Source organism: Apodemus sylvaticus, chromosome 7, assembly GCF_947179515.1.
Source record: "Apodemus sylvaticus chromosome 7, mApoSyl1.1, whole genome shotgun sequence".
Classification (NCBI taxonomy): Eukaryota; Metazoa; Chordata; class Mammalia; order Rodentia; family Muridae; genus Apodemus; species Apodemus sylvaticus.
Genome location: NC_067478.1, coordinates 25024086 through 25051885, shown reverse-complemented (window position 1 = coordinate 25051885; position 27800 = coordinate 25024086). Strand labels below are relative to the sequence as shown.

General features: G+C 45.7%; 4 protein-coding genes and 1 pseudogene across 4 annotated transcripts; all 5 read left to right on the top strand.

The window, feature by feature from the left end:
* The first annotated feature begins 3823 nt into the window (after nt 1-3823).
* On the top strand, nt 3824-4555 carry LOC127689643 (proline-rich protein 23A3-like). The gene has a single exon (XM_052189318.1). It carries the CDS (start codon nt 3824-3826, stop codon nt 4553-4555), a length of 732 nt encoding a protein of 243 aa, XP_052045278.1.
* Nucleotides 4556-9537: 4982 nt separating this feature from the next.
* Nucleotides 9538-10269, top strand: LOC127689554 (proline-rich protein 23A3-like). The gene has a single exon (XM_052189249.1). It carries the CDS (start codon nt 9538-9540, stop codon nt 10267-10269), a length of 732 nt encoding a protein of 243 aa, XP_052045209.1.
* Nucleotides 10270-15209: 4940 nt separating this feature from the next.
* LOC127688581 (proline-rich protein 23A3-like) lies at nt 15210-15944 on the top strand (annotated as a pseudogene).
* Nucleotides 15945-20920: 4976 nt separating this feature from the next.
* Nucleotides 20921-21671, top strand: LOC127689553 (proline-rich protein 23A3-like). Its single transcript, XM_052189248.1, has one exon. The coding sequence runs from the start codon at nt 20943-20945 to the stop codon at nt 21669-21671; it is 729 nt and encodes a 242-aa protein (XP_052045208.1). The 5' UTR covers nt 20921-20942.
* Nucleotides 21672-26790: 5119 nt separating this feature from the next.
* LOC127689552 (proline-rich protein 23A3-like) lies at nt 26791-27519 on the top strand. Its single transcript, XM_052189247.1, has one exon. The coding sequence runs from the start codon at nt 26791-26793 to the stop codon at nt 27517-27519; it is 729 nt and encodes a 242-aa protein (XP_052045207.1).
* Nucleotides 27520-27800: the final 281 nt, after the last annotated feature.

Below are 27800 nucleotides of genomic sequence, written 5' to 3'. Positions count from 1 at the left end.
AGAAGCTAGACAACTTCCACCGGAACTCAGCCTGGAGTCTGGGGGGAAGGGTTTGCCCAAACTGTTAAAAAGTCTGGCGCCATTAAAGTTTCTGGCTTTGATCAGTGAATATTGTCTTAGCCATACTTCTTTTCGCCCCTCTTCCCTATTTATTCCTCAGCTTCTGTTCCAGAAATCCACTTCGTAATAGCTGCAGGCAGCTATGGAACCCTACACAGATACACATTCCTGTTAGTCATGGGGAACTTCCCAATCAACTCACCAAAATGTGGTACAGGGAAATGTTAGTGATCCCCCCAAAATCAAACAAGAGCAAATTTGATTCAACTTATAGCAGGTTAATTATTATTTTATTGGATATTAACTTTATTTACATATCAAATGATATGCCCATTCCCAATTCCCCCATCCTCAAAAACTCCTATGGAATCCCCTCTCCCCCTGCATCTATGAGGGTGCTCCTACACCCACCCTCCTGCACCACCCACTCCTGCCTCCCCATCCTCCCATTCCCCTACACTCAGGCATCTAGCCTTCCAAGGTCCAAGGGCCTCTCCTCTCTCTGACGTCCGACAAGGCCATCCTCTGCTATATATGGAGCTGGAACCATAGCTCCCTCCATCTATACTCTTTGTTTGGTGGTTTAGACCCTAGGAGCTCTGGGGCAGGGGGAGGTCTGGTTGGTTGATATTGTTGTTCTTCCTAGGGGTTGAAAGGTAACAGGGAAAAACATGAGGAAAAGCCCAGTGTGGTAGTGCATGACTGAGATCCCACTTGAAGGTCGATGGCTGAACTCCATCATCAGGACTTTGCACACACTCTCAGCTACAAAGAACATTCAGAGACAACCAGGGCTACCTGAGACAATGTGTCAAAGACATAAAAACAAAGAATGAAGGACTGGAGAGATGGCCCAGCACTTAGAAGAAGCGTTCTCCACCCATAGCTCTCAGCACCTCTGAGCAGTTGAGTGACTCTAGCTTGGGGATCAGATATCCTAGATACTTACATTACTATACATTACTATAATAACAGTAGCAAAATTACATTATGAAGAAGCAATGAAAATACTTTTATGTCAGGGGTGGGGAGCACCACAACATGAGGAACTATATTACAGAGTCCTAACATTAGAAAGGATGAGAAACACTACCTTAAAAGGACTTACTAAGTTGGCAGCATTCACATGACTATTAGCCATCTGTGACAGTAATTCCAGACCCTCCCACGCCCTCATATCTGTGAGCTCTGGCATGCCTGTGTAGCATATGAACTAAAGGAGGCATACTAACAGGCACATGAACAAACAAATATAATTTTTTAAAAGAATGAGAAATTTTGAAGATAACACTTTTGACACAGGAGTGTGCTGTGCCTGCTGTCGATTATCAGATTCTCCACCGAGGATTGACAAAAATTCCAGGGGTCTAGTTCACCTGTGAGGGATTTTTCTTGATTGAATCCTGTAAAGTGGGAAGTCCCACCCTAATTCCAGGTCTTTGGAGATGTAAAAACATTGGAACACGCATTCCAGCCTCCGGAGGTAGAGAGAAGTCACCCAGAAATTTGAGATTTTCCTTAGCTACACGGTACGTTTTAGACCAATTGAGTTGGTTATATGGCACTGTGTCTCAAGAAAGAAATAGTAAATGTATTTTTAAAGTCATAAAAGTACAGTGACACATGATTAGGAAAATGGACAGAACCAATAAAGAGGGCAGGGAAATGGGTGGAGAGTCATGCCAAAGTCTACCTTACACATGTGAAAGGACGCCATCATGAAACTGAAGGAGAGATCGAAAGGAGGGGAGGCCTTTGGGAGACATTTTCCAGAAGCTTTACTCTGCAGGGCAGACAGAACCATTCACAGGACTGTCTTCCTGTCACTGAACATAATTTGCCAATGGATATCAACATATCCAAGCATTAATGACAATGATCTAACATTTAAATGATTAGAAAAACTCAGTGAAGATACAAACAAAAACGTGTGGTACACTCACCCATCAGAGTACAGGGCTGCACAGCCAGTACACCAAACACCACACTGACTCAGCCAAGGCCTCTGAAATGTACTCAATACATACATACACACACACATACATACATACATACATACATACATAAGAAACTTAGCAACAAAAGGGCCCAGGCTGTGTCCCTGATCTGTAGTGTTTGTCTAGTGTATATGAGGCTGAGCTCAGACGGGACTGAAGGGAGAGAGGAGAGAGAAACCATAAAAAAATGGACTCAAAACAGGGCAGTGGTGGCACATGCCTTTAATCCCAGCACTTGGGAGGCAGAGGTGAGAGGATTTATGAGTCTACAGAGTGAGTTCCAGGACAGAGAGAGCTACACAGAGAAACCCTGTCTCGGGAAAAACAAAACAAAACAAAAAACAAAAAACAAAAAAAAATGGACTCAAGTCTCAGACAAATGTATACATAACAAATGCTCAAAAATGCCACTTAGAAATCAAGAAGATCTGAGCTTAATTATCATTTCAACAAAATCAAACATCTAATTTTGAAACTATTTTCCCACTAGTAATGGCTTCTGAGGATGAACTAATTTTCTCAGACATAATTCAATCACTCCAGGCTAGCCTTGAGTTCACTTTATACCAAGACTGGCCTAGTTGTCACCATGTACCCGACTGGCCTTGAACTCGTAGTATTGCTATAATTGTCTTTCAAACTCTGGGGTTAGGCAAGTTCTAAAGTACTACCAGGAATACTTTATTTGTTTTTTGTTTGATTGGTTGGTTTTGTTTTGTTTTGTTTTTGCTGAGACAAGGTTTCTCTGTATACTCCTGGCTGTCCTGGAACTCACTCTGTAGACCAGGCTGGCCTCAAACTCAGAAATCTGCCTGCCTCTGCCTCCCAAGTGCTGGGATTAAAGGCGTGCACCACCACCACGCGGTTTTGGATTTGTTTACGGAGATCAAATCCATTGACCTCCAGCATACTAGGCGAATATTCAATCATCGATGGGTTTTTCCAGATGTACTTCAATAGAATACAAATTTGAGGTCATTTTTCTAATATAAAAATAGGTACCTAAAAATATTTTAGTTACTAGCCTTAAGAGCCAAGCTTGACCTCCAAGGAACAACTGACGTTTCACTTTGATAATTTCCATTTCCTTTTTTTTTTTTTTTCGGTTTGGTTTTTTGTATTTGGTTTTTTCGAGACAGGGTTTCACTATATACTCCTGGCTGTCCTGGAACTCACTCTGTAGACCAGGCTGGCCTCGAAGTCAGAAATCTGCCTGCCTCTGCCTCCCAGAGTGCTGGGATTACAGGCGTGAGCCACCATGCCCAGCTTGCATTTCCATTTTCTTTTGCAAATGAAGAGAATTTCTAAGATGGGACAAAGAGTTCATGAAAACATGACTGGGGTGGGAAAGCCATGTTCCTGTGTATGATGCCACAAATGAAGGCAATGCAAACCGTAAGGACATTCAAGGGCAGATTTCTCTCTCTTGACCCCGAATATTCCCAACACTTCTTACAGCTGCAGAACATTGCTCCCCAACCCACATCCTCACCCGCCCCTTCCGGTTCCTGTGCCGAGGCCCCGCCCTGCCTGGGCGGAGCTTCCTGCAAGCCAGGAAGATATAAAGAACTCAGGTTCTCTCCAAGCCAACACTTCTGATCAGCTAGTCCTTCTGACCACATCTCTTCTCTCCAAGAGGGCGCACAGAGTCTCTTGCAAAAGCCAGTCTGACAACAGTCGTACCTGCAAGAAGTACATCTCACAGGTCCAGGATGTGCAGTGCACCTCTTTGGGCACCAACTCCCAATTTGCCAAATCATCACAGCATGGAGGGAGTGAGGCCCCACAGCACCAGCGCTGATCTTGTAACCAATCCTGCCAAGTGCCCTCGACTCCAACAAGACCACCCTGCTCAACACGACCTGGAGGGGCCTATGGAGACTTCCAGCGACTGGCTCACCTCCGTGGTGTTCCTGCCACCTGGCTCTGCCTTACAGCTGAACCTGGATGACTGCGACCTGCTCTTGGAACCTCAGCACACCTCCAACCTGGAAGTATCCCTCCCAGGACACTCCATCCTCTTGGTCCCCGAAGGCCTCCAAGATTCCACTGGCCCCAGACATCCTGAGTTCTTGCCCTCAGACCAGCCTGACTCTGATCTCCTGGATATGCCGCGGGAAGTCATAGTCATCCAGCCAGGATCCTTCAGTGCTTCGGTAAGAGACTGCAAGAGCCTGCAAAATGTCTCTCACTCAGGGATGCCATGGATGAAGGCTCCATCTGGCCTGGTCCCAGAGCTTCATCTCTCATCTTCTTCATTTCAGGGTCAAGTCCCAGATGGCCGCATTCCTTCGGTATCTCCTAGAGCAGAGGAATATGCTCCCTGGGCTTCCTGGAGCCCCCAAGGCAGCATGCTGGAGTTTCCTCCACACTCAACACTGGAGCCTCCCCCTCCATCTTCTCCTTCAAGCCACCAACAACAGTGCCCGCTGAATCCTGTGAGACCTACTCGCCCTCCATGCAAGGCCAGGAAGCGCCTAGTCTTTGAGGGAAAATGAACTGCTCCAGAAACACAGGGCGCCTGGGACTCTTCCCGGGAATCCCAGAGCTCCTGTGCATACCCAACAAGATAATGTTCAGCCTGTGTCCACACAGTGCTCTCTGCTGCAAACTACAGACAAAACATACACACTTCAAGAAGAAGGGAGACACAAAGTCGCACCTTGGAAGTTGAAATAAATCTGCCTTTGAACACCAGAAGATGGATTGTCAAACTTGAGACTTTCTCTCACATTCTTCCATATTCCCCTCATGTGCACAGGCAGTTCCTGGTAAGAACCCTAAGAACCTCTCGTCTTTCTGGAAACAAGAAACCATTGGGTTTGCTGCCAGTGTCCATCCATGGATGAATGCAGACTTGTCCTCGTCAGTCCAAGCTGGGCTCTGCAGAAACTGACAAATACCATAGTAGGAAAAGATGGTTCCAGCCCTGGATACATGATGCTGACATACTTCTTCTCCGCCATCCCTTCACCTGCTGGAGTGCTCTTCACTTGTCCTCTCCTGCCAGTGAGACTTGATGCACATTGTCACCAGCTGGTTTCATCCTGCACTGGATGGACCTTCCTTTTGACCTGCAGTTCCCATACTGACATAAACATTAGACCTGTGGAAGGTGGTTTGTTTACTGTTTCATTGTCTTTTATACTTTAAACTTGACAATGTAAATGTCTCCTGAATGCCTGGCAGTGGTGGCACACACCTTTAATCCCAGCACTTGGGAGGCAGAGGCAGAGGCAGGCACATTTCTGAGTTCCAGGCCAGCATGGTCTACAGAGTGTGTTCCAGGACAGCCAGAGCCACACAGAGAAACCCTGTCGGGAAAGACCAAAAAAAAAAAAAAAAAAAACAGAGGAAAAAGAAAAATTTCTCCTGGAAAAAAAAATCCAAACTTGTATGAAAATTTCAATCACTATAAAGGATGCCTTTCTTGTAAGGAAATAAAATTTTATTAGTAAAGTTTAAGACGAAACAATAATTGTGTGTTCTGAAAACTTTTATCTTTAAGGCTCCATAGGGAATAGCTCATGGGTGCCCATGATCGCAACATAAAAATAACACAGAAGCACCAAGGTCTGGAGCTGATGCTGAAGCAGACATGGTACAGGGATCAAAGAATGGGTTGGGGCTGGCAGTGGTGCCCACATCTCCAGTCTCATCACGGGGGAAGCAGAGTCAGGTGGATCTCCGAGGTCAAAGCCAGTCTGGACTACAGATTTAGTTGCATAAAACCAAGGCCCTGCATAAACTAATTCAATGTTGATTTAAATATCTATATACTGAACCTAAAGAGAACAGAAGAGACAAAAGGGTACTTTAGAATGTCAGTTTTGTTGCATAGGGCTTCCTGAGGCAGACTGGTGAAGGAACTCTTCTCTGAAGCAGAGGAGAAAGAAGGTTCTGCTAAAAACAACAGGTGGAAGGACACATGATGAAAGATTCTTCGCTAACTACCACCATGGATGTGTCTGCCTTACATTACATACTTGAGCTCATTCAGTTTGGACATATTAGAGAGAAAAACACCAAAACACTTGTGGTGGAGTGCTGCAGTTTCTTGCCACTTTCACAGACTCAGGCTGATTGGCAGAGTGATGTCAGCTGAGACAGACACAGGGGCTGGGGCAAGGCAGGACTTGGGCTTAAGGCAACACCTGTGGAGGAACCTGATGTCTGAAGGAAGTAGAAAAAGGACTGGGCAGACAGGCAAAGGGGCTGAGCTGGGCTTGCTTGCATAGCAAAACACTGGTTGGTCTCTCTTCTTTCCCCGATCCTTGCTCTTTCATGAGAGGCACAAGTCCAGATATCACTACTTGTCAAAGTCCCTTCTGCCTGGATGTTCCTGCTAGGTCCTGCCACCTGCTGCTATCCTGTCTCTACCAAACTGGAGGGTGGCTATACCCGAGAAGTGTTTGCCACTGGATCTAGCTGCTACTGACATCCTATGGATCCTGCCACAGCAGCTGAGCAGTGAACTCAACTCCCAATTTCTAGACAACACTGATGGAGGTTGTCCCAAAGAACCATTTCTGAACAGGTTCACTATTCTTCCACACATCTGGTGGGTTATGGGCTAAAAGGTAGGTTCAAGCATTTAAGAACAGCCAATAGAAAAGGCATTGAAATAAGATATGATAGAGAGAGAAAGAAAGAGAGAGAGACAGAGACAGAAACAGAGAGTGAGTGAGACAGAGAGAGAGAGACAGAGAGAGATACAAGAATGGATGGATTGGTATTGGTTTTTCTCTTTTCCTTCTTCTCCCTCTTCTTTTACAAAATTCACACCAATATCATAATTTTTTAATAGGGAAACACAGAAAAATAGGACACTATATACTGTTGGAAATAAAGTGTGATAGGATAATTAATTGGTTCTGTACATAAAAAACCTGAAATGAATCACTATCATGGTTTTCCAACTAAACCTTTAAGGCTAGTCTATGTACTTTTTAAATTATGTATTTATTATTATATATAAGGACACTGGAGCTATCTTCAGACACACAGGAAGAGGGCGTCAGATCTCATTACAGATGGTTGTGAGCCAGCATGTGGTTACTGGGATTTGAACCCAGGATCTTTGGAAGAGTAGTCAGTGCTCTTAACCACTTGGTTATCTCTCCACCCACGGAGTCCAGCATATTTCAAAAGTTTAAGTGTACTGGTTGAGGTGTTATTTACCTGAGGTTTCAGGGAGAGGCACAAGGAGTAAAAGTTACAACAGAATCTCAACTACAGAGCAAGTTCAAGGCCAGCCTGGCCTCTATGGGACCATAAGAAAAAAGAGAGAAGAAAAACAAATACCAGAGGCCCCATTTATACCACAAGATGGATAAGGGCATAGAAATTTAACAGACTAACTGCGGTAAGGAAGGAGCTTTACATCATTAGGACCTGCTCACATACTGTTAGGATGTTCAGTTAAGAAGCCTTTGGTGGGGGCTGGAGAGATGGTTCAGCAGATAAGAGCCTGTATTGATCTTGCAGAGGGCCCAACAAACACAGGGTGGATCACAACCATCAGTAATGGTATCCAATACCCTGCTGTGGTGTGCCTGAAGGGAGCTTCCCCGGCTGGCATAGAAAAAATAAATACATCTTTTAAAAAAAATACATCTTTTAAAAAAAGAAAGAATGAAAGAAAGAAAGAAAGAAACAAACAAACAAACAAACAAAGAAGACCCTTCCAGAGGACTGGGGAGGCAGAGGCAGGTGGATCTCTGTTGAGTCCTGCCTGATCCAGAGATCAAATTCCAAACATGGCAGGGCTACTCAGAGAAAACCTGCCTCAAACAAACAAACAAAGAAACAAACAAACAGAAACTCTAAGCTTCAGCTGGAATAAAGAGAGCCTAATGGGGCTGCATTGGAACCTGTTCCTTGGTGGTGTTTTGGAGGTTCAGTGAATTCTTCCCAGCACGACATTTGTAGCTTCTGTTGTTCAGATCTGACTAAATGTTCTTCTTAACTGAAGTATGTCAGAGCAAGATGGACTTAGAGTGATTACCAGTTTAACCTGAGAAAGGCTTGGGAATATAAAGGGATCCTGAGTATGCAGGCAGTCTTGCTCTGGCTTCTAAAGAACTTATGTTGACTTAAAGCTCTGTGTGGCCAAAAGTCCCCTTAAAGACCAGAAAACAGCTTCAGTAAATAATTAATGCTTCATGATAGACACATCCCAGCACCACTTTGTGCACCACTCTGTATATCAATGAATGTGTACAACCACTACTTACATTAAGAAATAAACTCATTAGGACAATTAGGAAGTGAGAGAGAGCAGAGCTCTCAAGGGCACTAAGTGCTCCTGAAGAACTGCCTGCTAGGGCAGTGGTGGCTCACACCTTTAATCCCAGCACTTGGGAGCCAGTGGCACAGGGATTTCTGAGTTCGAGGCCAGCCTGGTCTACAGAGTGAGTTCCAGGACAGACAGGGCTGCACAGAGAAACCCTGTCTGGGAAAAAAGTAAAGAAATCAATCAACAGATCTGTCCTTCATTATCATATCCAACAGAAACAAAGCATCTAACATTGAAACTATTTTTCCCCACTCATAATGGCTGGTGAGGATGAACTAACTTTCTCAGGCATAATTCAGTCAGTCCAGGCTAGCCTTGAGCTCACCACATACCAAGACCAGTCTAGTTGTCACCATGTACCCGACTGGCCTTGAACTCATAATCTTGCTGTGACTGTCTCTCAAACGCTGGGGTTAGGGAAGTTCTACAGTACTCACAGGAATACTTTTCTGATTTGTTTCTGGAGATCAAATCCAATGCTCCCCAGCATGCTAGGCAAATATTCAGTCATCGATGGGTTGTCTCAGATCAATTATGTACTTCATTATAATACAACTTTGAGGTCATTTTTCTAATAGAAAAATAGGAACCTAAAACGCTTTTAGTTTCTGTCCTTAAGTAGCAAGCCTGACCTGCAAGGAACAAGTGTTGTTTCACTTTGATAATGTGCATTTCCGTTTTTATTTGCAAATGAAGGGAATTTCTAGGATGGGACCAAGAGTTCCTGAAAACGTGGCTGGGGTGGGAAAGCCATGTTCCTGTGTGTGATGCCACAGGTGAAGGCAAGGATAACGACAAGGACATTCAAGGGCCATTTTCTCTCCCTTGACTACGAATGTTCCCAACACTGCTTACCCCTGCTGCCCATCCTCCTCCACCCATGCCACCCCCTTCGAGGGCCTGTTCCCAAGGCCGCGCCCTGCCTGTGCTTGAGGCCCCGCCCTGCCTGGGCGGAGCTTCCTGCAAGCCAGGAAGATATAAAGAACTCAGGTTCTCTCCAAGCCAACACTTCAGATCACCTAGTTCTTCTGACCACATCTCTTCTCTCTAAGAGGGCGCACAGAGTCTCTTGCAAAAGCCAGTCTGACAACAGTCATACCTGCATGAAGTACAGCTCACAGGTCTAGCATCTGCAGTGCACCTCTTTAGGCACCAACTCCCAATTTGCCAAATCATCACACCATGGAGGGAGTGAGGCCCCAGGGCACCAGCGCTGATCTTGTAACCAATCCTGCCAAGTGCCCTCGACTCCAACAAGACCACCCTGCTCAACACGACCTGGAGGGGCCTATGGAGACTTCCAGCTACAGGCTCACTTCCCTGGTGTTCCTGCCACCTGGCTCTGCCTTCCAGCTGAATCTCGATGACTGCGACCTGCTCTTGGAACCTCAGCACACCTCGATCCTGGAAGTGTCCCTCCCAGAACACACCATCCTCTTGGTCCCCGGAAGCCTCCAAGATTCCTCTGGCCCCAGACATCCTGAATTCTTGCCCTCAGACCAGCCTGACTCTGATCTCCTGGATATGCCGCGGGAAGTCATAGTCATCCAGCCAGGATCCTTCAGTGCTTCGGTAAGAGACTGCAAGGGCCTGCAAAATGTCTCTCACTCAGGGATGCCATGGATGAAGGCTCCATCTGGCCTGGTCCCAGAGCTTCATCTCTCATCTTCTTCATTTCAGGGTCAAGTCCCAGATGGCCGCATTCCTTCGGTCTCTCCTAGAGCAGAGGAATATGCTCCCTGGGCTTCCTGGAGCCCCCAAGGCAGCATGCTGGAGTTTCTTCTGCACTCACCACTGGAGCCTCCCCCTCCATCTTCTCATTCAAGCCACGAACAACAGTGCCCGCTGAATCCTGTGAGACCTACTCGCCCTCCATCCAAGGCCAGGAAGCGCCTAGTCTTTGAGGAAAAATAGACTGCTCCAGAAACACACGGCGCCTGGGACTCTTCCCGGGAATCCCAGAGCTCCTGTGCTGCATACCCAACAAGATAATGTTCAGCCTGTGTCCACACAGTGCTCTCTGCTGCAAACTACAGACAGAACATACACACTTCAAGAAGAAGGGAGACACAAAGTCGCACCTTGGAAGTTTAAATAAATCTGCCTTTGAACACCAGAAGATGGATTGTCAAACTTGAGACTTTCTCTCACATTCTTCCATATTCCCCTCATGTGCACAGGCAGTTCCTGGTAAGAACCCTAAGAACCTCTCGTCTTTCTGGAAACAAGAAACCATTGGGTTTGCTGCCAGTGTCCATCCATGGATGAAAGAAAACTTGTCCTCGTCAGTCCAAGCTGGGCTCTGCAGAAACTCACAAATACCATAGTAGGAAAAGATGGTTCCAGCCCTGGATACATGATGCTGACATACTTCTTCTCCGCCATCCCTTCACCTGCTGGATTGCTCTTCACTTGTCCTCTCCTGCCAGTGAGACTTGATGCACATTGTCACCAGCTGGTTTCATCATGCACTGGATGGACCTTCCTTTTGACCTGCAGTTCCCATACTGACATAAACATTAGACCTGTGGAAGGTGGTTAGTTTACTGTTACATTGTCCTTTATACTTTAAACTTGACAATGTAAATGTCTCCTGAATGCCTGTCGGTGGTGGCACACACCTTTAATCCCAGCACTTGGGAGGCAGAGGCAGACAGATTTCTGAGTTCCAGGCCAGCATGGTCTACAGAGTGTGTTCCAAGACAGCCAGAGCTACATAGAGAAACCCTGTCTCACAAAACCAAAGAGAAAAAAAAAGAGAAAAAAGAGAAAAAAGAAAAAAAATTTCCTGGAAAAAAAATAAAAAATTGTATGAAAATTTCAATCTCTATAGAGTATGCCTTTCTTGTAAGGAAATAAAATTTTATTTGTAACGTTTAAGTCTATACAATAATTTTGTGTTCTGAAAACTTTGATCTTCAAGACACCATGGGGACTAGCTCATGGGTGCCCATGATCACAATATAAAAATAACACAGAAGCACCAAGGTCTGGAGCTGATACTGAAGCAGACATGGTACAGGGCATGGAGAATGGGTTGGGGCTGGCAGTGGTGCACACATCTTCAGTCTCATCACGGGGGAAGCAGAGTCAGGGGGATCTCTGAGGTCAAAGCCAGTCTGGACTACAGATTTAGTTGCAGAAAACCAAGGCCCTGCATAAACTAATTCAATCTTGATTTATATATCTATATAAAGAACCTAAAGAGAACAGAAGAGACAAAAGGGAGGTGGAGTGCTGCAGTTTCTTGCCACTTCCACAGACTCAGGCTGATTGGCAGAGTGATGTCAGCTGAGACAGACACAGGGGCTGGGGCAAGGCAGGACTTGGGCTTAAGGCAACACCTGTGGAGGAACCTGATGTCTGAAGGAAGTAGAAAAAGGACTGGGCATACAGGTAAAGGGGCTGAGCTGGGCTTGCTTGCATAGCAAAACATTTGTTGGTCTCTCTTTTTTCCAGATCCTTGCTCTGTCATGAGATGCACAAGGCCAGATATCACTACTTGTCAAAGTCCCTTCTGCGGGGATGTTCCTGCTAGGTCCTGCCACCTGCTGCTCTCTTGTCTTTAACAAACTGGAGGGTGGCTATACCCGAGAAGTGTTTGCCACTGGATCTAGCTGCTACTGACATCCTATGGATCCTGCCACAGCAGCTGAGCAGTGAACTCAACTACCAATTTCTAGACAACACTGATGGAGGTTGTCCCAAAGAACCATTTCTGAACAGGTTCACTATTCTTCCACACATCTGGTGGGTTATGGGCTAAAAGGTAAGTTAAAGCATTTAAGAACAGCTAATAGAAAAGGCATTGAAATAAGATATGAAAGAGAAATAAATAAAGAGAGACAGAGAGAGAGACAGAAGCAGAGAGAGACAGAGAGAGATACAAGATGGATGGATTGGTATTGGTTTTTTCTCTTTTCGTTCTTCTCATTCTTCTTTTCCAAAATTCACACCAATATCATAATTTTTTAATGGGGAAACAGAGAAAAATAGGACACTATATACTGTTGGAAATAAAGTGTGATAGGATAATTAATTGGTTCTGTACATAAAAAACCTGAAATGAATCACTATCATGGTTTTCCAACTAAACCTTTAAGGCTAGCCTATGTACTTTGTAAATTATGTATTTATTATTATATGTAAGGACACTGGAGCTATCTTCAGACACACCGGAAGAGGGCGTCAGATCTCATTACAGATGGTTGTGAGCCAGCATGGGATACTGGGATTTGAATGCAGGATCTTTGGAAGAGTGGTCAATGCTCTTAACCACTTGGTTATCTCTCCAGCCACGGAGTCCAGCATATTTCAAAAGCTTAAGTGTACTGGTTGAGGTGTTATTTACCTGAGGTTTCAGGGAGAGGCACAAGGAGTAAAAGTTACAAAAGAATCTCAACTACAGAGCAAGTTCAAGGCCAGCCTGGCCTCTATGGGACCATGAGAAAAAAGAGGGAAGAAAAACAAATACCAGAGGCCCCATTTATACCACAAGATGGATAAGGGCATAGAAATTTAACAGACTAACTGCAGTAAGAAAGAAGCTTTGCAACATTAGGACCTGCTCACATACTGTTAGGATGTTCAGTTAAGAAGCCTTTGGTGGGGGGGGGGGGGGTGGGCTGCAGAGATGGCTCAGCAGATAAGAGCCTGTATTGATCTTGCAGAGGGCCCAACAAAAGCAGGGTGGATAACAACCATCTGTAATGGTATCCAATACCCTGCTGTGGTGTGCCTGAAGGCAGCTTCCTGGACTGATATACAGAAAATAAATACATCTTTTTTTAAAAAAGAAAGAAGAACCCTTCCAGAGGACTGGGGAGGCAGAGGCAGGCGGATCTCTGTTGAGCCCTGCCTGATCCAGAGATCAAATTCCAAAACAGGCAGGCCTCTCAGAGAAAACCTGCCTCAAACAAACAAAGAAACAAACAAACAGAAACTCTAAGCTTCAACTGGAATAAAGAGAGCCTAATCTCTGTTGAGCCCTGCCTGATCCAGAGATCAAATTCCAAACATGGCAGGGCTACTCAGAGAAAACCTGCCTCAAACAAACAAAGAAACAAACAAACAGAAACTCTAAGCTTCAGCTGGAATAAAGAGAGCCTAATCGGGCTCCATTGGAATTTGCTCCTTGGTTGTGTTTTGGAGGTTCAGTGAATACTTCCCGGCACAACATTTTTAGCTTCTGTTCTTCAGTTTCGACTAAATGTTCTTCTAAACTGAAGTATGTCAGAGCAAGATGGACTTAGAGCGATTACAAGTTTAATCTGAGAAAGGCTTGGGAATATGATGGGATCCTGAGTATGCAGGCAGTCTTGCTCTGGCTTCCAAAGACCTTATATTGACTTAAACATGACATATTTGAGCTCAGTCAGTTGGGACATATTAGAGAGAAAAACACCAAAAGACTTCTGGTGGAGTGCTGCAGTTTCTTGCCACTTCCACGGACTCAGGCTGATTGGAAGAGTGATGTCAGCTTCTGTGTGGCCAGAAGTCTCCTGTAAAGACCAGAAAACAGCTTCAGTTAATTCTTCATTATAGACACATCCCAGCACCACTTTGTGCACCACTCTGTATATCAATGAATGTGTACAACCACTACTTACAATTAAGAAATAAACTCATTAGGACAATTAGGAAGTGAGAGAGAGCAGAGCTCTCAAGGGCACTAAGTGCTCCTGAAGAACTGCCTGCTAGGGCAGTGGTGGCTCACACCTTTAATCCCAGCACTTGGGAGCCAGTGGCACAGGGATTTCTGAGTTCGAGGCCAGCCTGGTCTACAGAGTGAGTTCCAGGACAGACAGGGCTACACAGAGAAACCCTGTCTGGGAAAAAAGTAAATAAATCAATCAACAGATCTGTCCTTCATTATAATATCCAACAGAAACAAAGCATCTAACATTGAAACTATTTTTCCCCACTTGTAATGGCTCGTAAGGATGAACTAACTTTCTCAGGCATAATTCAGTCAGTCCAGGCTAGCCTTGAGCTCACCACATACCAAGACCAGTCTAGTTGTCACCATGTACCCGACTGGCCTTGAACTCATAATCTTGCTGTGACTGTCAATCAAACGCTGGGGTTAGGGAAGTTCTACAGTACTCACAGGACTACTTTTCTGATTTGTTTCTGGAGATCAAATCCAATGCCCCCCAGCATGCTAGGCGAATATTCACTCATCGATGGGTTGTCTCAGATCAATTATGTACTTCATTATAACACAACTTTGAGGTCATTTTTCTAATAGAAAAATAGGAACCTAAAACGCTTTTAGTTTCTGTCCTTAAGTAGCAAGCCTGACCTGCAAGGAACAAGTGTTGTTTCACTTTGATAATGTGCATTTCCGTTTTTATTTGCAAATGAAGGGAATTTCTAGGATGGGACCAAGAGTTCCTGAAAACGTGGCTGGGGTGGGAAAGCCATGTTCCTGTGTGTGATGCCACAGGTGAAGGCAAGGATAACGACAAGGACATTCAAGGGCCATTTTCTCTCCCTTGACTACGAATATTCCCAACACTGCTTACCCCTGCTGCCCATCCTCCCCCACCCATGCCACCCCCTTCGAGGGCCTGTTCCCAAGGCCCCGCCCTGCCTGTGCTTGAGGCCCCGCCCTGCCTGGGCGGAGCTTACTGCAAGCCAGGAAGATATAAAGAACTCAGGTTCTCTCCAAGCCAACACTTCAGATCAGCTAGTCCTTCTGACCGAATCTCTTCTCTTCAAGAGGGCGCACAGAGTCTCTTGCAAAAGCCAGTCTGACAACAGTCATACCTGCATGAAGTACAGCTCACAGGTCTAGCATCTGCAGTGCACCTCTTTAGGCACCAACTCCCAATTTGCCAAATCATCACACCATGGAGGGAGTGAGGCCCCAGGGCACCAGTGCTGATCCTGTAACGAATCCTGCCAAGCGCCCTCGACTCCAACAACACCACCATGCTCAACACGACCTGTAGGGGCCTATGGAGACTTCCAGCTACAGGCTCACTTCCCTGGTGTTCCTGCCACCTGGCTCTGCCTTACAGCTGAACCTGGATGACTGCGACCTGCTCTTGGAACCTCAGCACACCTCGATCCTGGAAGTGTCCCTCCCAGAACACTTCCTCTTGGTCCCCGGAAGCCTCCTAGATTCCACTGGCCCCAGACATCCTGAGTTCTTGCCCTCAGACCAGCCTGACTCTGATCTCCTGGACATGCCGCGGGAAGTCATAGTCATCCAGCCAGGATCCTTCAGTGCTTCGGTAAGAGACTGCAAGGGCCTGCAAAATGTCTCTCACTCAGGGATGCCATGGATGAAGGCTCCATCTGGCCTGGTCCCAGAGCTTCATCTCTCATCTTCTTCATTTCAGGGTCAAGTCCCAGATGGCCGCATTCCTTTCGTCTCTCCTAGAGCAGAGGAATATGCTCCCTGGGCTTACTGGAGCCCCCAAGGCAGCATGCTGGAGTTTCTTCTGCACTCACCACTGGAGCCTCCCCATCCATCTTCTCCTTCAAGCCACCAACAACAGTGCCCGCTGAATCCTGTGAGACCTACTCGCCCTCCATGCAAGGCCAGGAAGCGCCTAGTCTTTGAGGAAATATAGACTGCTCCAGAAACACACGGCGCCTGGGACTCTTCCCGGGAATCACAGAGCTCCTGTGCATACCCAACAAGATAATGTTCAGCCTGTGTCCACACAGTGCTCTCTGCTGCAAACTACAGACAGAACATACACACTTCAAGAAGAAGGGAGACACAAAGTCGCACCTTGGAAGTTTAAATAAATCTGCCTTTGAACACCAGAAGATGGATTGTCAAACTTGAGACTTTCTCTCACATTCTTCCATATTCCCCTCATGTGCATAGGCAGTTCCTGGTAAGAACCCTAAGAACCTCTCATCTTTCTGGAAACAAGAAACCATTGGGTTTGCTGCCAGTGTCCATCCATGGATGAATGCAGACTTGTCCTCGTCAGTCCAAGCTGGGCTCTGCAGAAACTCACAAATACCATAGTAGGAAAAGATGGTTCCAGCCCTGGATACATGATGCTGACATACTTCTTCTCCGCCATCCCTTCACCTGCTGGAGTGCTCTTCACTTGTCCTCTCCTGCCAGTGAGACTTGATGCACATTTTCACCAGCTGGTTTCATCATGCACTGGATGGACCTTCCTTTTGACCTGCAGTTCCCATACTGACATAAACATTAGACCTGTGGAAGGTGGTTTGTTTACTGTTTCATTGTCTTTTATACTTTCAACTTGACAATAAAATGTCTCCTGAAAGCCTGGCAGTGGTGCCACACACCTTTAATCCCAGTACTTGGGAGGCAGAGGCAGAGGAAGGCACATTTCTGAGTTCCAGGCCAGCATGGTCTACAGAGTGTGTTCCAGGACAGCCAGAGCCACACAGAGAAACCCTGTCCTGAAAAACCAAAAAAAAAAAAAAAAAAAAAAAAAAAAAAACAGAGGCAAAAGAAAAATTTCTCCTGGAAAAAAAAAATCCAAACTTGTATGATAATTTCAATCACTATAGAGGATGCCTTTCTTGTAAGGAAATAAAATTTTATTAGTAAAGTTTAAGACTAAACAATAATTGTGTGTTCTGAAAACTTTTATCTTTAAGGCTCCATAGGGAATAGCTCATGGGTGCCCATGATCACAACATAAAAATAACACAAAAGCACCAAGGTCTGGAGCTGATGCTGAAGCAGACATGGTACATGGGATCAAAGAATGGGTTGGGGCTGGCAGTGGTGCCCACATCTTCAGTCTCATCACGGGGGAAGCAGAGTCAGGTGGATCTCCGAAGTCAAAGCCAGGCTGGACTACAGATTTAGTTGCATAAAACCAAGGCCCTGCATAAACTAATTCAATGTTGATTTAAATATCTATATAAAGAACCTAAAGAGAACAAAAGAGACAAAAGGGTACTTTAGAATGTCAGTTTTGTTGCATAGGGCTTCCTGAGGCAGACTGGTGAAGGAACTTTTCTCTGAAGCAGAGGAGAAAGAAGGTTCTGCTAAAAACAACAGGTGGAAGGACACATGATGAAGGATTCTTCGCTAACTACCACCATGGATGTGTCTGCCTTACATTACATACTTGAGCTCATTCAGTTTGGACATATTAGAGAGAAAAACACCAAAACACTTGTGGTGGAGTGCTGCAGTTTCTTGCCACTTTCACAGACTCAGGCTGATTGGCAGAGTGATGTCAGCTGAGACAGGCACAGGGGCTGGGGCAAGGCAGGACTTGGGCTTAAGGCAACACCTGTGGAGGAACCTGATGTCTGAAGGAAGTAGAAAACGGACTGGGCAGACAGGCAAAGGGGCTGAGCTTGGCTTGCTTGCATAGCAAAACACTGGTTGGTCTCTCTTCTTTCCCCGATCCTTGCTCTTTCATGAGAGGCACAAGTCCAGATATCACTACTTGTCAAAGTCCCTTCTGCCTGGATGTTCCTGCTAGGTCCTGCCACCTGCTGCTATCCTGTCTCTACCAAACTGGAGGGTGGCTATACCCGAGAAGTGTTTGCCACTGGATCTAGCTGCTACTGACATCCTATGGATCCTGCCACAGCAGCTGAGCAGTGAACTCAACTACCAATTTCTAGACAACACTGATGGAGGTTGTCCCAAAGAACCATTTCTGAACAGGTTCACTATTCTTCCACACATCTGGTGGGTTATGGGCTACAAGGTAGGTTCAAGCATTTAAGAACAGCCAATAGAAAAGGCATTGAAATAAGATATGATAGAGAGAGAAAGAAAGAGAGAGAGACAGAGACAGAAGCAGAGAGAGAGTGAGACAGAGAGAGAGACAGAGAGAGATACAAGAATGGATGGATTGGTATTGGTTTTTCTCTTTTCCTTCTTCTCCCTCTTCTTTTACAAAATTCACACCAATATCATAATTTTTTAATAGGGAAACACAGAAAAATAGGACACTATATACTGTTGGAAATAAAGTGTGATAGGATAATTAATTGGTTCTGTACATAAAAAACCTGAAATGAATCACTATCATGGTTTTCCAACTAAACCTTTAAGGCTAGTCTATGTACTTTTTAAATTATGTATTTATTATTATATATAAGGACACTGGAGCTATCTTCAGACACACCGGAAGAGGGCGTCAGATCTCATTACAGATGGTTGTGAGCCAGCATGTGGTTACTGGGATTTGAACGCAGGATCTTTGGAAGAGTAGTCAGTGCTCTTAACCACTTGGTTATCTCTCCAGCCACGGAGTCCAGCATATTTCTAAAGCTTAAGTGTACTGGTTGAGGTGTTATTTACCTGAGGTTTCAGGGAGAGGCACAAGGAGTAAAAGTTACAACAGAATCTCAACTACAGAGCAAGTTCAAGGCCAGCCTGGCCTCTATGGGACCATGAGATAAAAGAGGGAAGAAAAACAAATACCAGAGGCCCCATTTATACCACAAGATGGATAAGGGCATAGAAATTTAACAGACTAACTGCGGTAAGGAAGAAGCTTTGCATCATTAGGACCTGCTCACATACTGTTAGGATGTTCAGTTAAGAAGCCTTTGGTGGGGGCTGGAGAGATGGCTCAGCAGATAAGAGCCTGTATTGATCTTGCAGAGGGCCCAACAAACACAGGGTGGATCACAACCATCTGTAATGGTATCCAATACCCTGCTGTGGTGTGCCTGAAGGTAGCTTCCCCGGCTGGCATAGAAAAAATAAATACATCTTTTTAAAAAAAAAAAAATACATCTTTTAAAAAAAAGAAAGAAAGAAAGAAAGAAAGAAAGAAACAAACAAACAAACAAACAAACAAAGAAGACCCTTCCAGAGGACTGGGGAGGCAGAGGCAGGTGGATCTCTGTTGAGTCCTGCCTGATCCAGAGATCAAATTCCAAACATGGCAGGGCTACACAGAGAAAACCTGCCTCAAACAAACAAACAAAGAAACAAACAAACAGAAACTCTAAGCTTCAGCTGGAATAAAGAGAGCCTAATGGGGCTGCATTGGAACCTGTTCCTTGGTGGTGTTTTGGAGGTTCAGTGAATTCTTCCCAGCACAACATTTGTAGCTTCTGTTGTTCAGATCTGACTAAATGTTCTTCTTAACTGAAGTATGTCAGAGCAAGATGGACTTAGAGTGATTACCAGTTTAACCTGAGAAAGGCTTGGGAATATAAAGGGATCCTGAGTATGCAGGCAGTCTTGCTCTGGCTTCTAAAGAACTTATATTGACTTAAAGTTCTGTGTGGCCAAAAGTCCCCTGTAAAGACCAGAAAACAGCTTCAGTAAATAATTAATGCTTCATGATAGACACATCACAGCACCACTTTGTGCACCACTCTGTATATCAATGAATGTGTACAACCACTACTTACAATTAAGAAATAAACTCATTAGGACAATTAGGAAGTGAGAGAGAGCAGAGCTCTTAGGGCACTAAGTGCTCCTGAAGAACTGCCTGCTAGGGCAGTGGTGGCTCACACCTTTAATCCCAGCACTTGGGAGCCAGTGGCACAGGGATTTCTGAGTTCGAGGCCAGCCTGGTCTACAGAGTGAGTTCCAGGACAGACAGGGCTACACAGAGAAACCCTGTCTGGGAAAAAAGTAAATAAATCAATCAACAGATCTGTCCTTCATTATCATATCCAACAGAAACAAAGCATCTAACATTGAAACTATTTTTCCCCACTCGTAATGGCTCGTGAGGATGAACTAACTTTCTCAGGCATAATTCAGTCAGTCCAGGAGAGCCTTGAGCTCACCACATACCAAGACCAGTCAAGTTGTCACCATGTACCCGACTGGCCTTGAACTCATAATCTTGCTGTGACTGTCTCTCAAACGCTGGGGTTAGGGAAGTTCTACAGTACTCACAGGACTACTTTTCTCATTTGTTTCTGGAGATCAAATCCAATGCCCCCCAGCATGCTAGGCGAATATTCACTCATCGATGGGTTGTCTTAGATCAATTATGTACTTCATTATAATACAATTTTGAGGTCATTTTTCTAATAGAAAAATAGGAACCTAAAACGCTTTTAGTTTCTGTCCTTAAGTAGCAAGCCTGACCTGCAAGGAACAAGTGTTGTTTCACTTTGATAATGTGCATTTCCGGTTTTATTTGCAAATGAAGGGAATTTCTAGGATGGGACCAAGAGTTCCTGAAAACGTGGCTGGGGTGGGAAAGCCATGTTCCTGTGTGTGATGCCACAGGTGAAGGCAAGGATAACGACAAGGACATTCAAGGGCCATTTTCTCTCCCTTGACTACGAATATTCCCAACACTGCTTACCCCTGCTGCCCATCCTCCTCCACCCATGCCACCCCCTTCGAGGGCCTGTTCCCAAGGCCCCGCCCTGCCTGTGCTTGAGGCCCCGCCCTGCCTGTGCGGAGCTTCCTGCAAGCCAGGAAGATATAAAGAACTCAGGTTCTCTCCAAGCCAACACTTCAGATCAGCTAGTCCTTCTGACCGAATCTCTTCTCTCCAAGAGGGCGCACAGAGTCTTTTGCAAAAGCCAGTCTGACAACAGTCATACCTGCATGAAGTACAGCTCACAGGTCTAGCATCTGCAGTGCACCTCTTTAGGCACCAACTCCCAATTTGCCAAATCATCACACCATGGAGGGAGTGAGGCCCCAGGGCACCAGCGCTGATCCTGTAACCAATCCTGCCAAGCGCCCTCGACTCCAACAAGACCACCATGCTCAACACGACCTGGAGGGGCCTATGGAGACTTCCAGCTACAGGCTCACTTCCCTGGTGTTCCTGCCACCTGGCTCTGCCTTACAGCTGAACCTGGATGACTGCGACCTGCTCTTGGATCCTCAGCACACCTCGATCCTGGAAGTGTCCCTCCCAGAACACTTCCTCTTGGTCCCCGGAAGCCTCCTAGATTCCACTGGCCCCAGACATCCTGAGTTCTTGCCCTCAGACCAGCCTGACTCTGATCTCCTGGACATGCCGCGGGAAGTCATAGTCATCCAGCCAGGATCCTTCAGTGCTTCGGTAAGAGACTGCAAGGGCCTGCAAAATGTCTCTCACTCAGGGATGCCATGGATGAAGGCTCCATCTGGCCTGGTCCCAGAGCTTCATCTCTCATCTTCTTTATTTCAGGTTCAAGTCCCAGATGGCCGCATTCCTTCCGTCTCTCCTAGAGCAGAGGAATATGCTCCCTGGGCTTACTGGAGCCCCCAAGGCAGCATGCGGGAGTTTCTTCTGCACTCACCACTGGAGCCTCCCCATCCATCTTCTCCTTCAAGCCACCAACAACAGTGCCCGCTGAATCCTGTGAGACCTACTCGCCCTCCATGCAAGGCCAGGAAGCGCCTAGTCTTTGAGGAAAAATAGACTGCTCCAGAAACACACGGCGCCTGGGTCTCTTCCTGGGAATCACAGAGCTCCTGTGCATACCCAACAAGATAATGTTCAGCCTGTGTCCACACAATGCTCTCTGCTGCAAACTACAGACAGAACATACACACTTCAAGAAGAAGGGAGACACAAAGTCGCACCTTGGAAGTTTAAATAAATCTGCCTTTGAGCACCAGAAGATGGATTGTCAAACTTGAGACTTTCTCTCACATTCTTCCATATTCCCCTCATGTGCATAGGCAGTTCCTGGTAAGAACCCTAAGAACCTCTCATCTTTCTGGAAACAAGAAACCATTGGGTTTGCTGCCAGTGTCCATCCATGGATGAATGCAGACTTGTCCTCGTCAGTCCAAGCTGGGCTCTGCAGAAACTCACAAATACCATAGTAGGAAAAGATGGTTCCAGCCCTGGATACATGATGCTGACATACTTCTTCTCCACCATCCCTTCACCTGCTGGAGTGCTCTTCACTTGTCCTCTCCTGCCAGTGAGACTTGATGCACATTGTCACCAGCTGGTTTCATCATGCACTGGATGGACCTTCCTTTTGACCTGCAGTTCCCATACTGACATAAACATTAGACCTGTGGAAGGTGGTTAGTTTACTGTTTCATTGTCTTTTATACTTTAAACTTGACAATGTAAATGTCTCCTGAAAGCCTGGCAGTGGTGCCACACACCTTTAATCCCAGCACTTGGGAGGCAGAGGCAGAGGCAGGCACATTTCTGAGTTCCAGGCCAGCATGGTCTACAGAGTGTGTTCCAGGACAGCCAGAGCCACACAGAGAAACCCTGTCCTGCAAAACCAAAAAAAAAAAAAAAAAAAAAAAAAAAAAAAAAAACAGAGGCAGAAGAAAAATTTCTCCTGGGGAAAAAAAAAATCCAACTTGTATGATAATTTCAATCACTATAGAGGATGCCTTTCTTGTAAGGAAATAAAATTTTATTAGTAAAGTTTAAGACTAAACAATAATTGTGTGTTCTGAAAACTTTTATCTTTAAGGCTCCATAGGGAATAGCTCATGGGTGCCCATGATCACAACATAAAAATAACACAGAAGCACCAAGGTCTGGAGCTGATGCTGAAGCAGACATGGTACATGGGATCAAAGAATGGGTTGGGGCTGGCAGTGGTGCCCACATCTTCAGTCTCATCACGGGGGAAGCAGAGTCAGGTGGATCTCCGAAGTCAAAGCCAGGCTGGACTACAGATTTAGTTGCATAAAACCAAGGCCCTGCATAAACTAATTCAATGTTGATTTAAATATCTATATAAAGAACCTAAAGAGAACAAAAGAGACAAAAGGGTACTTTAGAATGTCAGTTTTGTTGCATAGGGCTTCCTGAGGCAGACTGGTGAAGGAACTTTTCTCTGAAGCAGAGGAGAAAGAAGGTTCTGCTAAAAACAACAGGTGGAAGGACACATGATGAAGGATTCTTCGCTAACTACCACCATGGATGTGTCTGCCTTACATTACATACTTGAGCTCATTCAGTTTGGACATATTAGAGAGAAAAACACCAAAACACTTGTGGTGGAGTGCTGCAGTTTCTTGCCACTTTCACAGACTCAGGCTGATTGGCAGAGTGATGTCAGCTGAGACAGACACAGGGGCTGGGGCAAGGCAGGACTTGGGCTTAAGGCAACACCTGTGGAGGAACCTGATGTCTGAAGGAAGTAGAAAACGGACTGGGCAGACAGGCAAAGGGGCTGAGCTTGGCTTGCTTGCATAGCAAAACACTGGTTGGTCTCTCTTCTTTCCCCGATCCTTGCTCTTTCATGAGAGGCACAAGTCCAGATATCACTACTTGTCAAAGTCCCTTCTGCCTGGATGTTCCTGCTAGGTCCTGCCACCTGCTGCTATCCTGTTTCTACCAAACTGGAGGGTGGCTATACCCGAGAAGTGTTTGCCACTGGATCTAGCTGCTACTGACATCCTATGGATCCTGCCACAGCAGCTGAGCAGTGAACTCAACTACCAATTTCTAGACAACACTGATGGAGGTTGTCCCAAAGAACCATTTCTGAACAGGTTCACTATTCTTCCACACATCTGGTGGGTTATGGGCTACAAGGTAGTTTCAAGCATTTAAGAACAGCCAATAGAAAAGGCATTGAAATAAGATATGATAGAGAGAGAAAGAAAGAGAGAGAGACAGAGACAGAAGCAGAGAGAGAGTGAGACAGAGAGAGAGACAGAGAGAGATACAAGAATGGATGGATTGGTATTGGTTTTTCTCTTTTCCTTCTTCTCCCTCTTCTTTTACACAATTCACACCAATATCATAATTTTTTAATAGGGAAACACAGAAAAATAGGACACTATATACTGTTGGAAATAAAGTGTGATAGGATAATTAATTGGTTCTGTACATAAAAAACCTGAAATGAATCACTATCATGGTTTTCCAACTAAACCTTTAAGGCTAGTCTATGTACTTTTTAAATTATGTATTTATTATTATATATAAGGACACTGGAGCTATCTTCAGACACACCGGAAGAGGGCGTCAGATCTCATTACAGATGGTTGTGAGCCAGCATGTGGTTACTGGGATTTGAACGCAGGATCTTTGGAAGAGTAGTCAGTGCTCTTAACCACTTGGTTATCTCTCCACCCACGGAGTCCAGCATATTTCTAAAGCTTAAGTGTACTGGTTGAGGTGTTATTTACCTGAGGTTTCAGGGAGAGGCACAAGGAGTAAAAGTTACAACAGAATCTCAACTACAGAGCAAGTTCAAGGCCAGCCTGGCCTCTATGGGACCATGAGATAAAAGAGGGAAGAAAAACAAATACCAGAGGCCCCATTTATACCACAAGATGGATAAGGGCATAGAAATTTAACAGACTAACTGCGGTAAGGAAGAAGCTTTGCATCATTAGGACCTGCTCACATACTGTTAGGATGTTCAGTTAAGAAGCCTTTGGTGGGGGCTGGAGAGATGGCTCAGCAGATAAGAGCCTGTATTGATCTTGCAGAGGGCCCAACAAACACAGGGTGGATCACAACCATCTGTAATGGTATCCAATACCCTGCTGTGGTGTGCCTGAAGGGAGCTTCCCCGGCTGGCATAGAAAAAATAAATACATCTTTTTAAAAAAAAAAATACATCTTTTAAAAAAAAGAAAGAAAGAAAGAAAGAAACAAACAAACAAACAAACAAACAAACAAAGAAGACCCTTCCAGAGGACTGGGGAGGCAGAGGCAGGTGGATCTCTGTTGAGTCCTGCCTGATCCAGAGATCAAATTCCAAACATGGCAGGGCTACTCAGAGAAAACCTGCCTCAAACAAACAAAGAAACAAACAAACAGAAACTCTAAGCTTCAGCTGGAATAAAGAGAGCCTAATCGGGCTCCATTGGAATTTGCTCCTTGGTTGTGTTTTGGAGGTTCAGTGAATACTTCCCGGCACAACATTTTTAGCTTCTGTTCTTCAGTTTCGACTAAATGTTCTTCTAAACTGAAGTATGTCAGAGCAAGATGGACTTAGAGCGATTACAAGTTTAATCTGAGAAAGGCTTGGGAATATGATGGGATCCTGAGTATGCAGGCAGTCTTGCTCTGGCTTCCAAAGACCTTATATTGACTTAAACATGACATACTTGAGCTCAGTCAGTTGGGACATATTAGAGAGAAAAACACCAAAAGACTTCTGGTGGAGTGCTGCAGTTTCTTGCCACTTCCACGGACTCAGGCTGATTGGAAGAGTGATGTCAGCTTCTGTGTGGCCAGAAGTCTCCTGTAAAGACCAGAAAACAGCTTCAGTTAATTCTTCATTATAGACACATCCCAGCACCACTTTGTGCACCACTCTGTATATCAATGAATGTGTACAACCACTACTTACAATTAAGAAATAAACTCATTAGGACAATTAGGAAGTGAGAGAGAGCAGAGCTCTCAAGGGCACTAAGTGCTCCTGAAGAACTGCCTGCTAGGGCAGTGGTGGCTCACACCTTTAATCCCAGCACTTGGGAGCCAGTGGCACAGGGATTTCTGAGTTCAAGGCCAGCCTGGTCTACAGAGTGAGTTCCAGGACAGACAGGGCTACACAGAGAAACCCTGTCTGGGAAAAAAGTAAATAAATCAATCAACAGATCTGTCCTTCATTATCATATCCAACAGAAACAAAGCATCTAACATTGAAACTATTTTTCCCCACTTGTAATGGCTCGTAAGGATGAACTAACTTTCTCAGGCATAATTCAGTCAGTCCAGGCTAGCCTTGAGCTCACCACATACCAAGACCAGTCTAGTTGTCACCATGTACCCAACTGGCCTTGAAATCATAATCTTGCTGTGACTGTCTCTCAAACGCTGGGGTTAGGGAAGTTCTACAGTACTCACAGGACTACTTTTCTGATTTGTTTCTGGAGATCAAATCCAATGCCCCCCAACATGCTAGGCGAATATTCACTCATCGATGGGTTGTCTCAGAGCAATTATGTACTTCATTATAACACAACTTTGAGGTCATTTTTCTAATAGAAAAATAGGAACCTAAAACTCTTTTATTTTCTGTCCTTAAGTAGCAAGCCTGACCTGCAAGGAACAAGTGTTGTTTCACTTTGATAATGTGCATTTCCGTTTTTATTTGCAAATGAAGGGAATTTCTAGGATGGGACCAAGAGTTCCTGAAAACGTGGCTGGGGTGGGAAAGCCATGTTCCTGTGTGTGATGCCACAGGTGAAGGCAAGGATAACGACAAGGACATTCAAGGGCCATTTTCTCTCCCTTGACTACGAATATTCCCAACACTGCTTACCCCTGCTGCCCATCCTCCTCCACCCATGCCACCCCCTTCGAGGGCCTGTTCCCAAGGCCCCGCCCTGCCTGTGCTTGAGGCCCCGCCCTGCCTGTGCGGAGCTTCCTGCAAGCCAGGAAGATATAAAGAACTCAGGTTCTCTCCAAGCCAACACTTCAGATCAGCTAGTCCTTCTGACCGAATCTCTTCTCTCCAAGAGGCCGCACAGAGTCTCTTGCAAAAGCCAGTCTGACAACAGTCATACCTGCATGAAGTACAGCTCACAGGTCTAGCATCTGCAGTGCACCTCTTTAGGCACCAACTCCCAATTTGCCAAATCATCACACCATGGAGGGAGTGAGGCCCCAGGGCACCAGCGCTGATAATGTAACCAATCCTGCCAAGCGCCCTCGACTCCAACAAGACCACCATGCTCAACACGACCTGGAGGGGCCTATGGAGACTTCCAGCTACAGGCTCACTTCCCTGGTGTTCCTGCCACCTGGCTCTGCCTTACAGCTGAACCTGGATGACTGCGACCTGCTCTTGGAACCTCAGCACACCTCGATCCTGGAAGTGTCCCTCCCAGAACACTTCCTCTTGGTCCCCGGAAGCCTCCTAGATTCCACTGGCCCCAGACATCCTGAGTTCTTGCCCTCAGACCAGCCTGACTCTGATCTCCTGGATATGCCGCGGGAAGTCATAGTCATCCAGCCAGGATCCTTCAGTGCTTCGGTAAGAGACAGCAAGGGCCTGCAAAATGTCTCTCACTCAGGGATGCCATGGATGAAGGCTCCATCTGGCCTGGTCCCAGAGCTTCATCTCTCATCTTCTTTATTTCAGGTTCAAGTCCCAGATGGCCGCATTCCTTCCGTCTCTCCTAGAGCAGAGGAATATGCTCCGTGGGCTTACTGGAGCCCCCAAGGCAGCATGCGGGAGTTTCTTCTGCACTCACCACTGGAGCCTCCCCATCCATCTTCTCCTTCAAGCCACCAACAACAGTGCCCGCTGAATCCTGTGAGACCTACTCGCCCTCCATGCAAGGCCAGGAAGCGCCTAGTCTTTGAGGAAAAATAGACTGCTCCAGAAACACACGGCGCCTGGGACTCTTCCTGGGAATCACAGAGCTCCTGTGCATACCCAACAAGATAATGTTCAGCCTGTGTCCACACAATGCTCTCTGCTGCAAACTACAGACAGAACATACACACTTCAAGAAGAAGGGAGACACAAAGTCGCACCTTGGAAGTTTAAATAAATCTGCCTTTGAACACCAGAAGATGGATTGTCAAACTTGAGACTTTCTCTCACATTCTTCCATATTCCCCTCATGTGCATAGGCAGTTCCTGGTAAGAAC

Bases quoted from the DNA above. Each gene is read 5' to 3' on its own strand.
- LOC127689643 (XM_052189318.1), top strand. From the start codon at position 3,824: ATGGAGGGAGTGAGGCCCCACAGCACCAGCGCTGATCTTGTAACCAAT.
- LOC127689554 (XM_052189249.1), top strand. From the start codon at position 9,538: ATGGAGGGAGTGAGGCCCCAGGGCACCAGCGCTGATCTTGTAACCAAT.
- LOC127689553 (XM_052189248.1), top strand. From the start codon at position 20,943: ATGGAGGGAGTGAGGCCCCAGGGCACCAGCGCTGATCCTGTAACCAAT.
- LOC127689552 (XM_052189247.1), top strand. From the start codon at position 26,791: ATGGAGGGAGTGAGGCCCCAGGGCACCAGCGCTGATAATGTAACCAAT.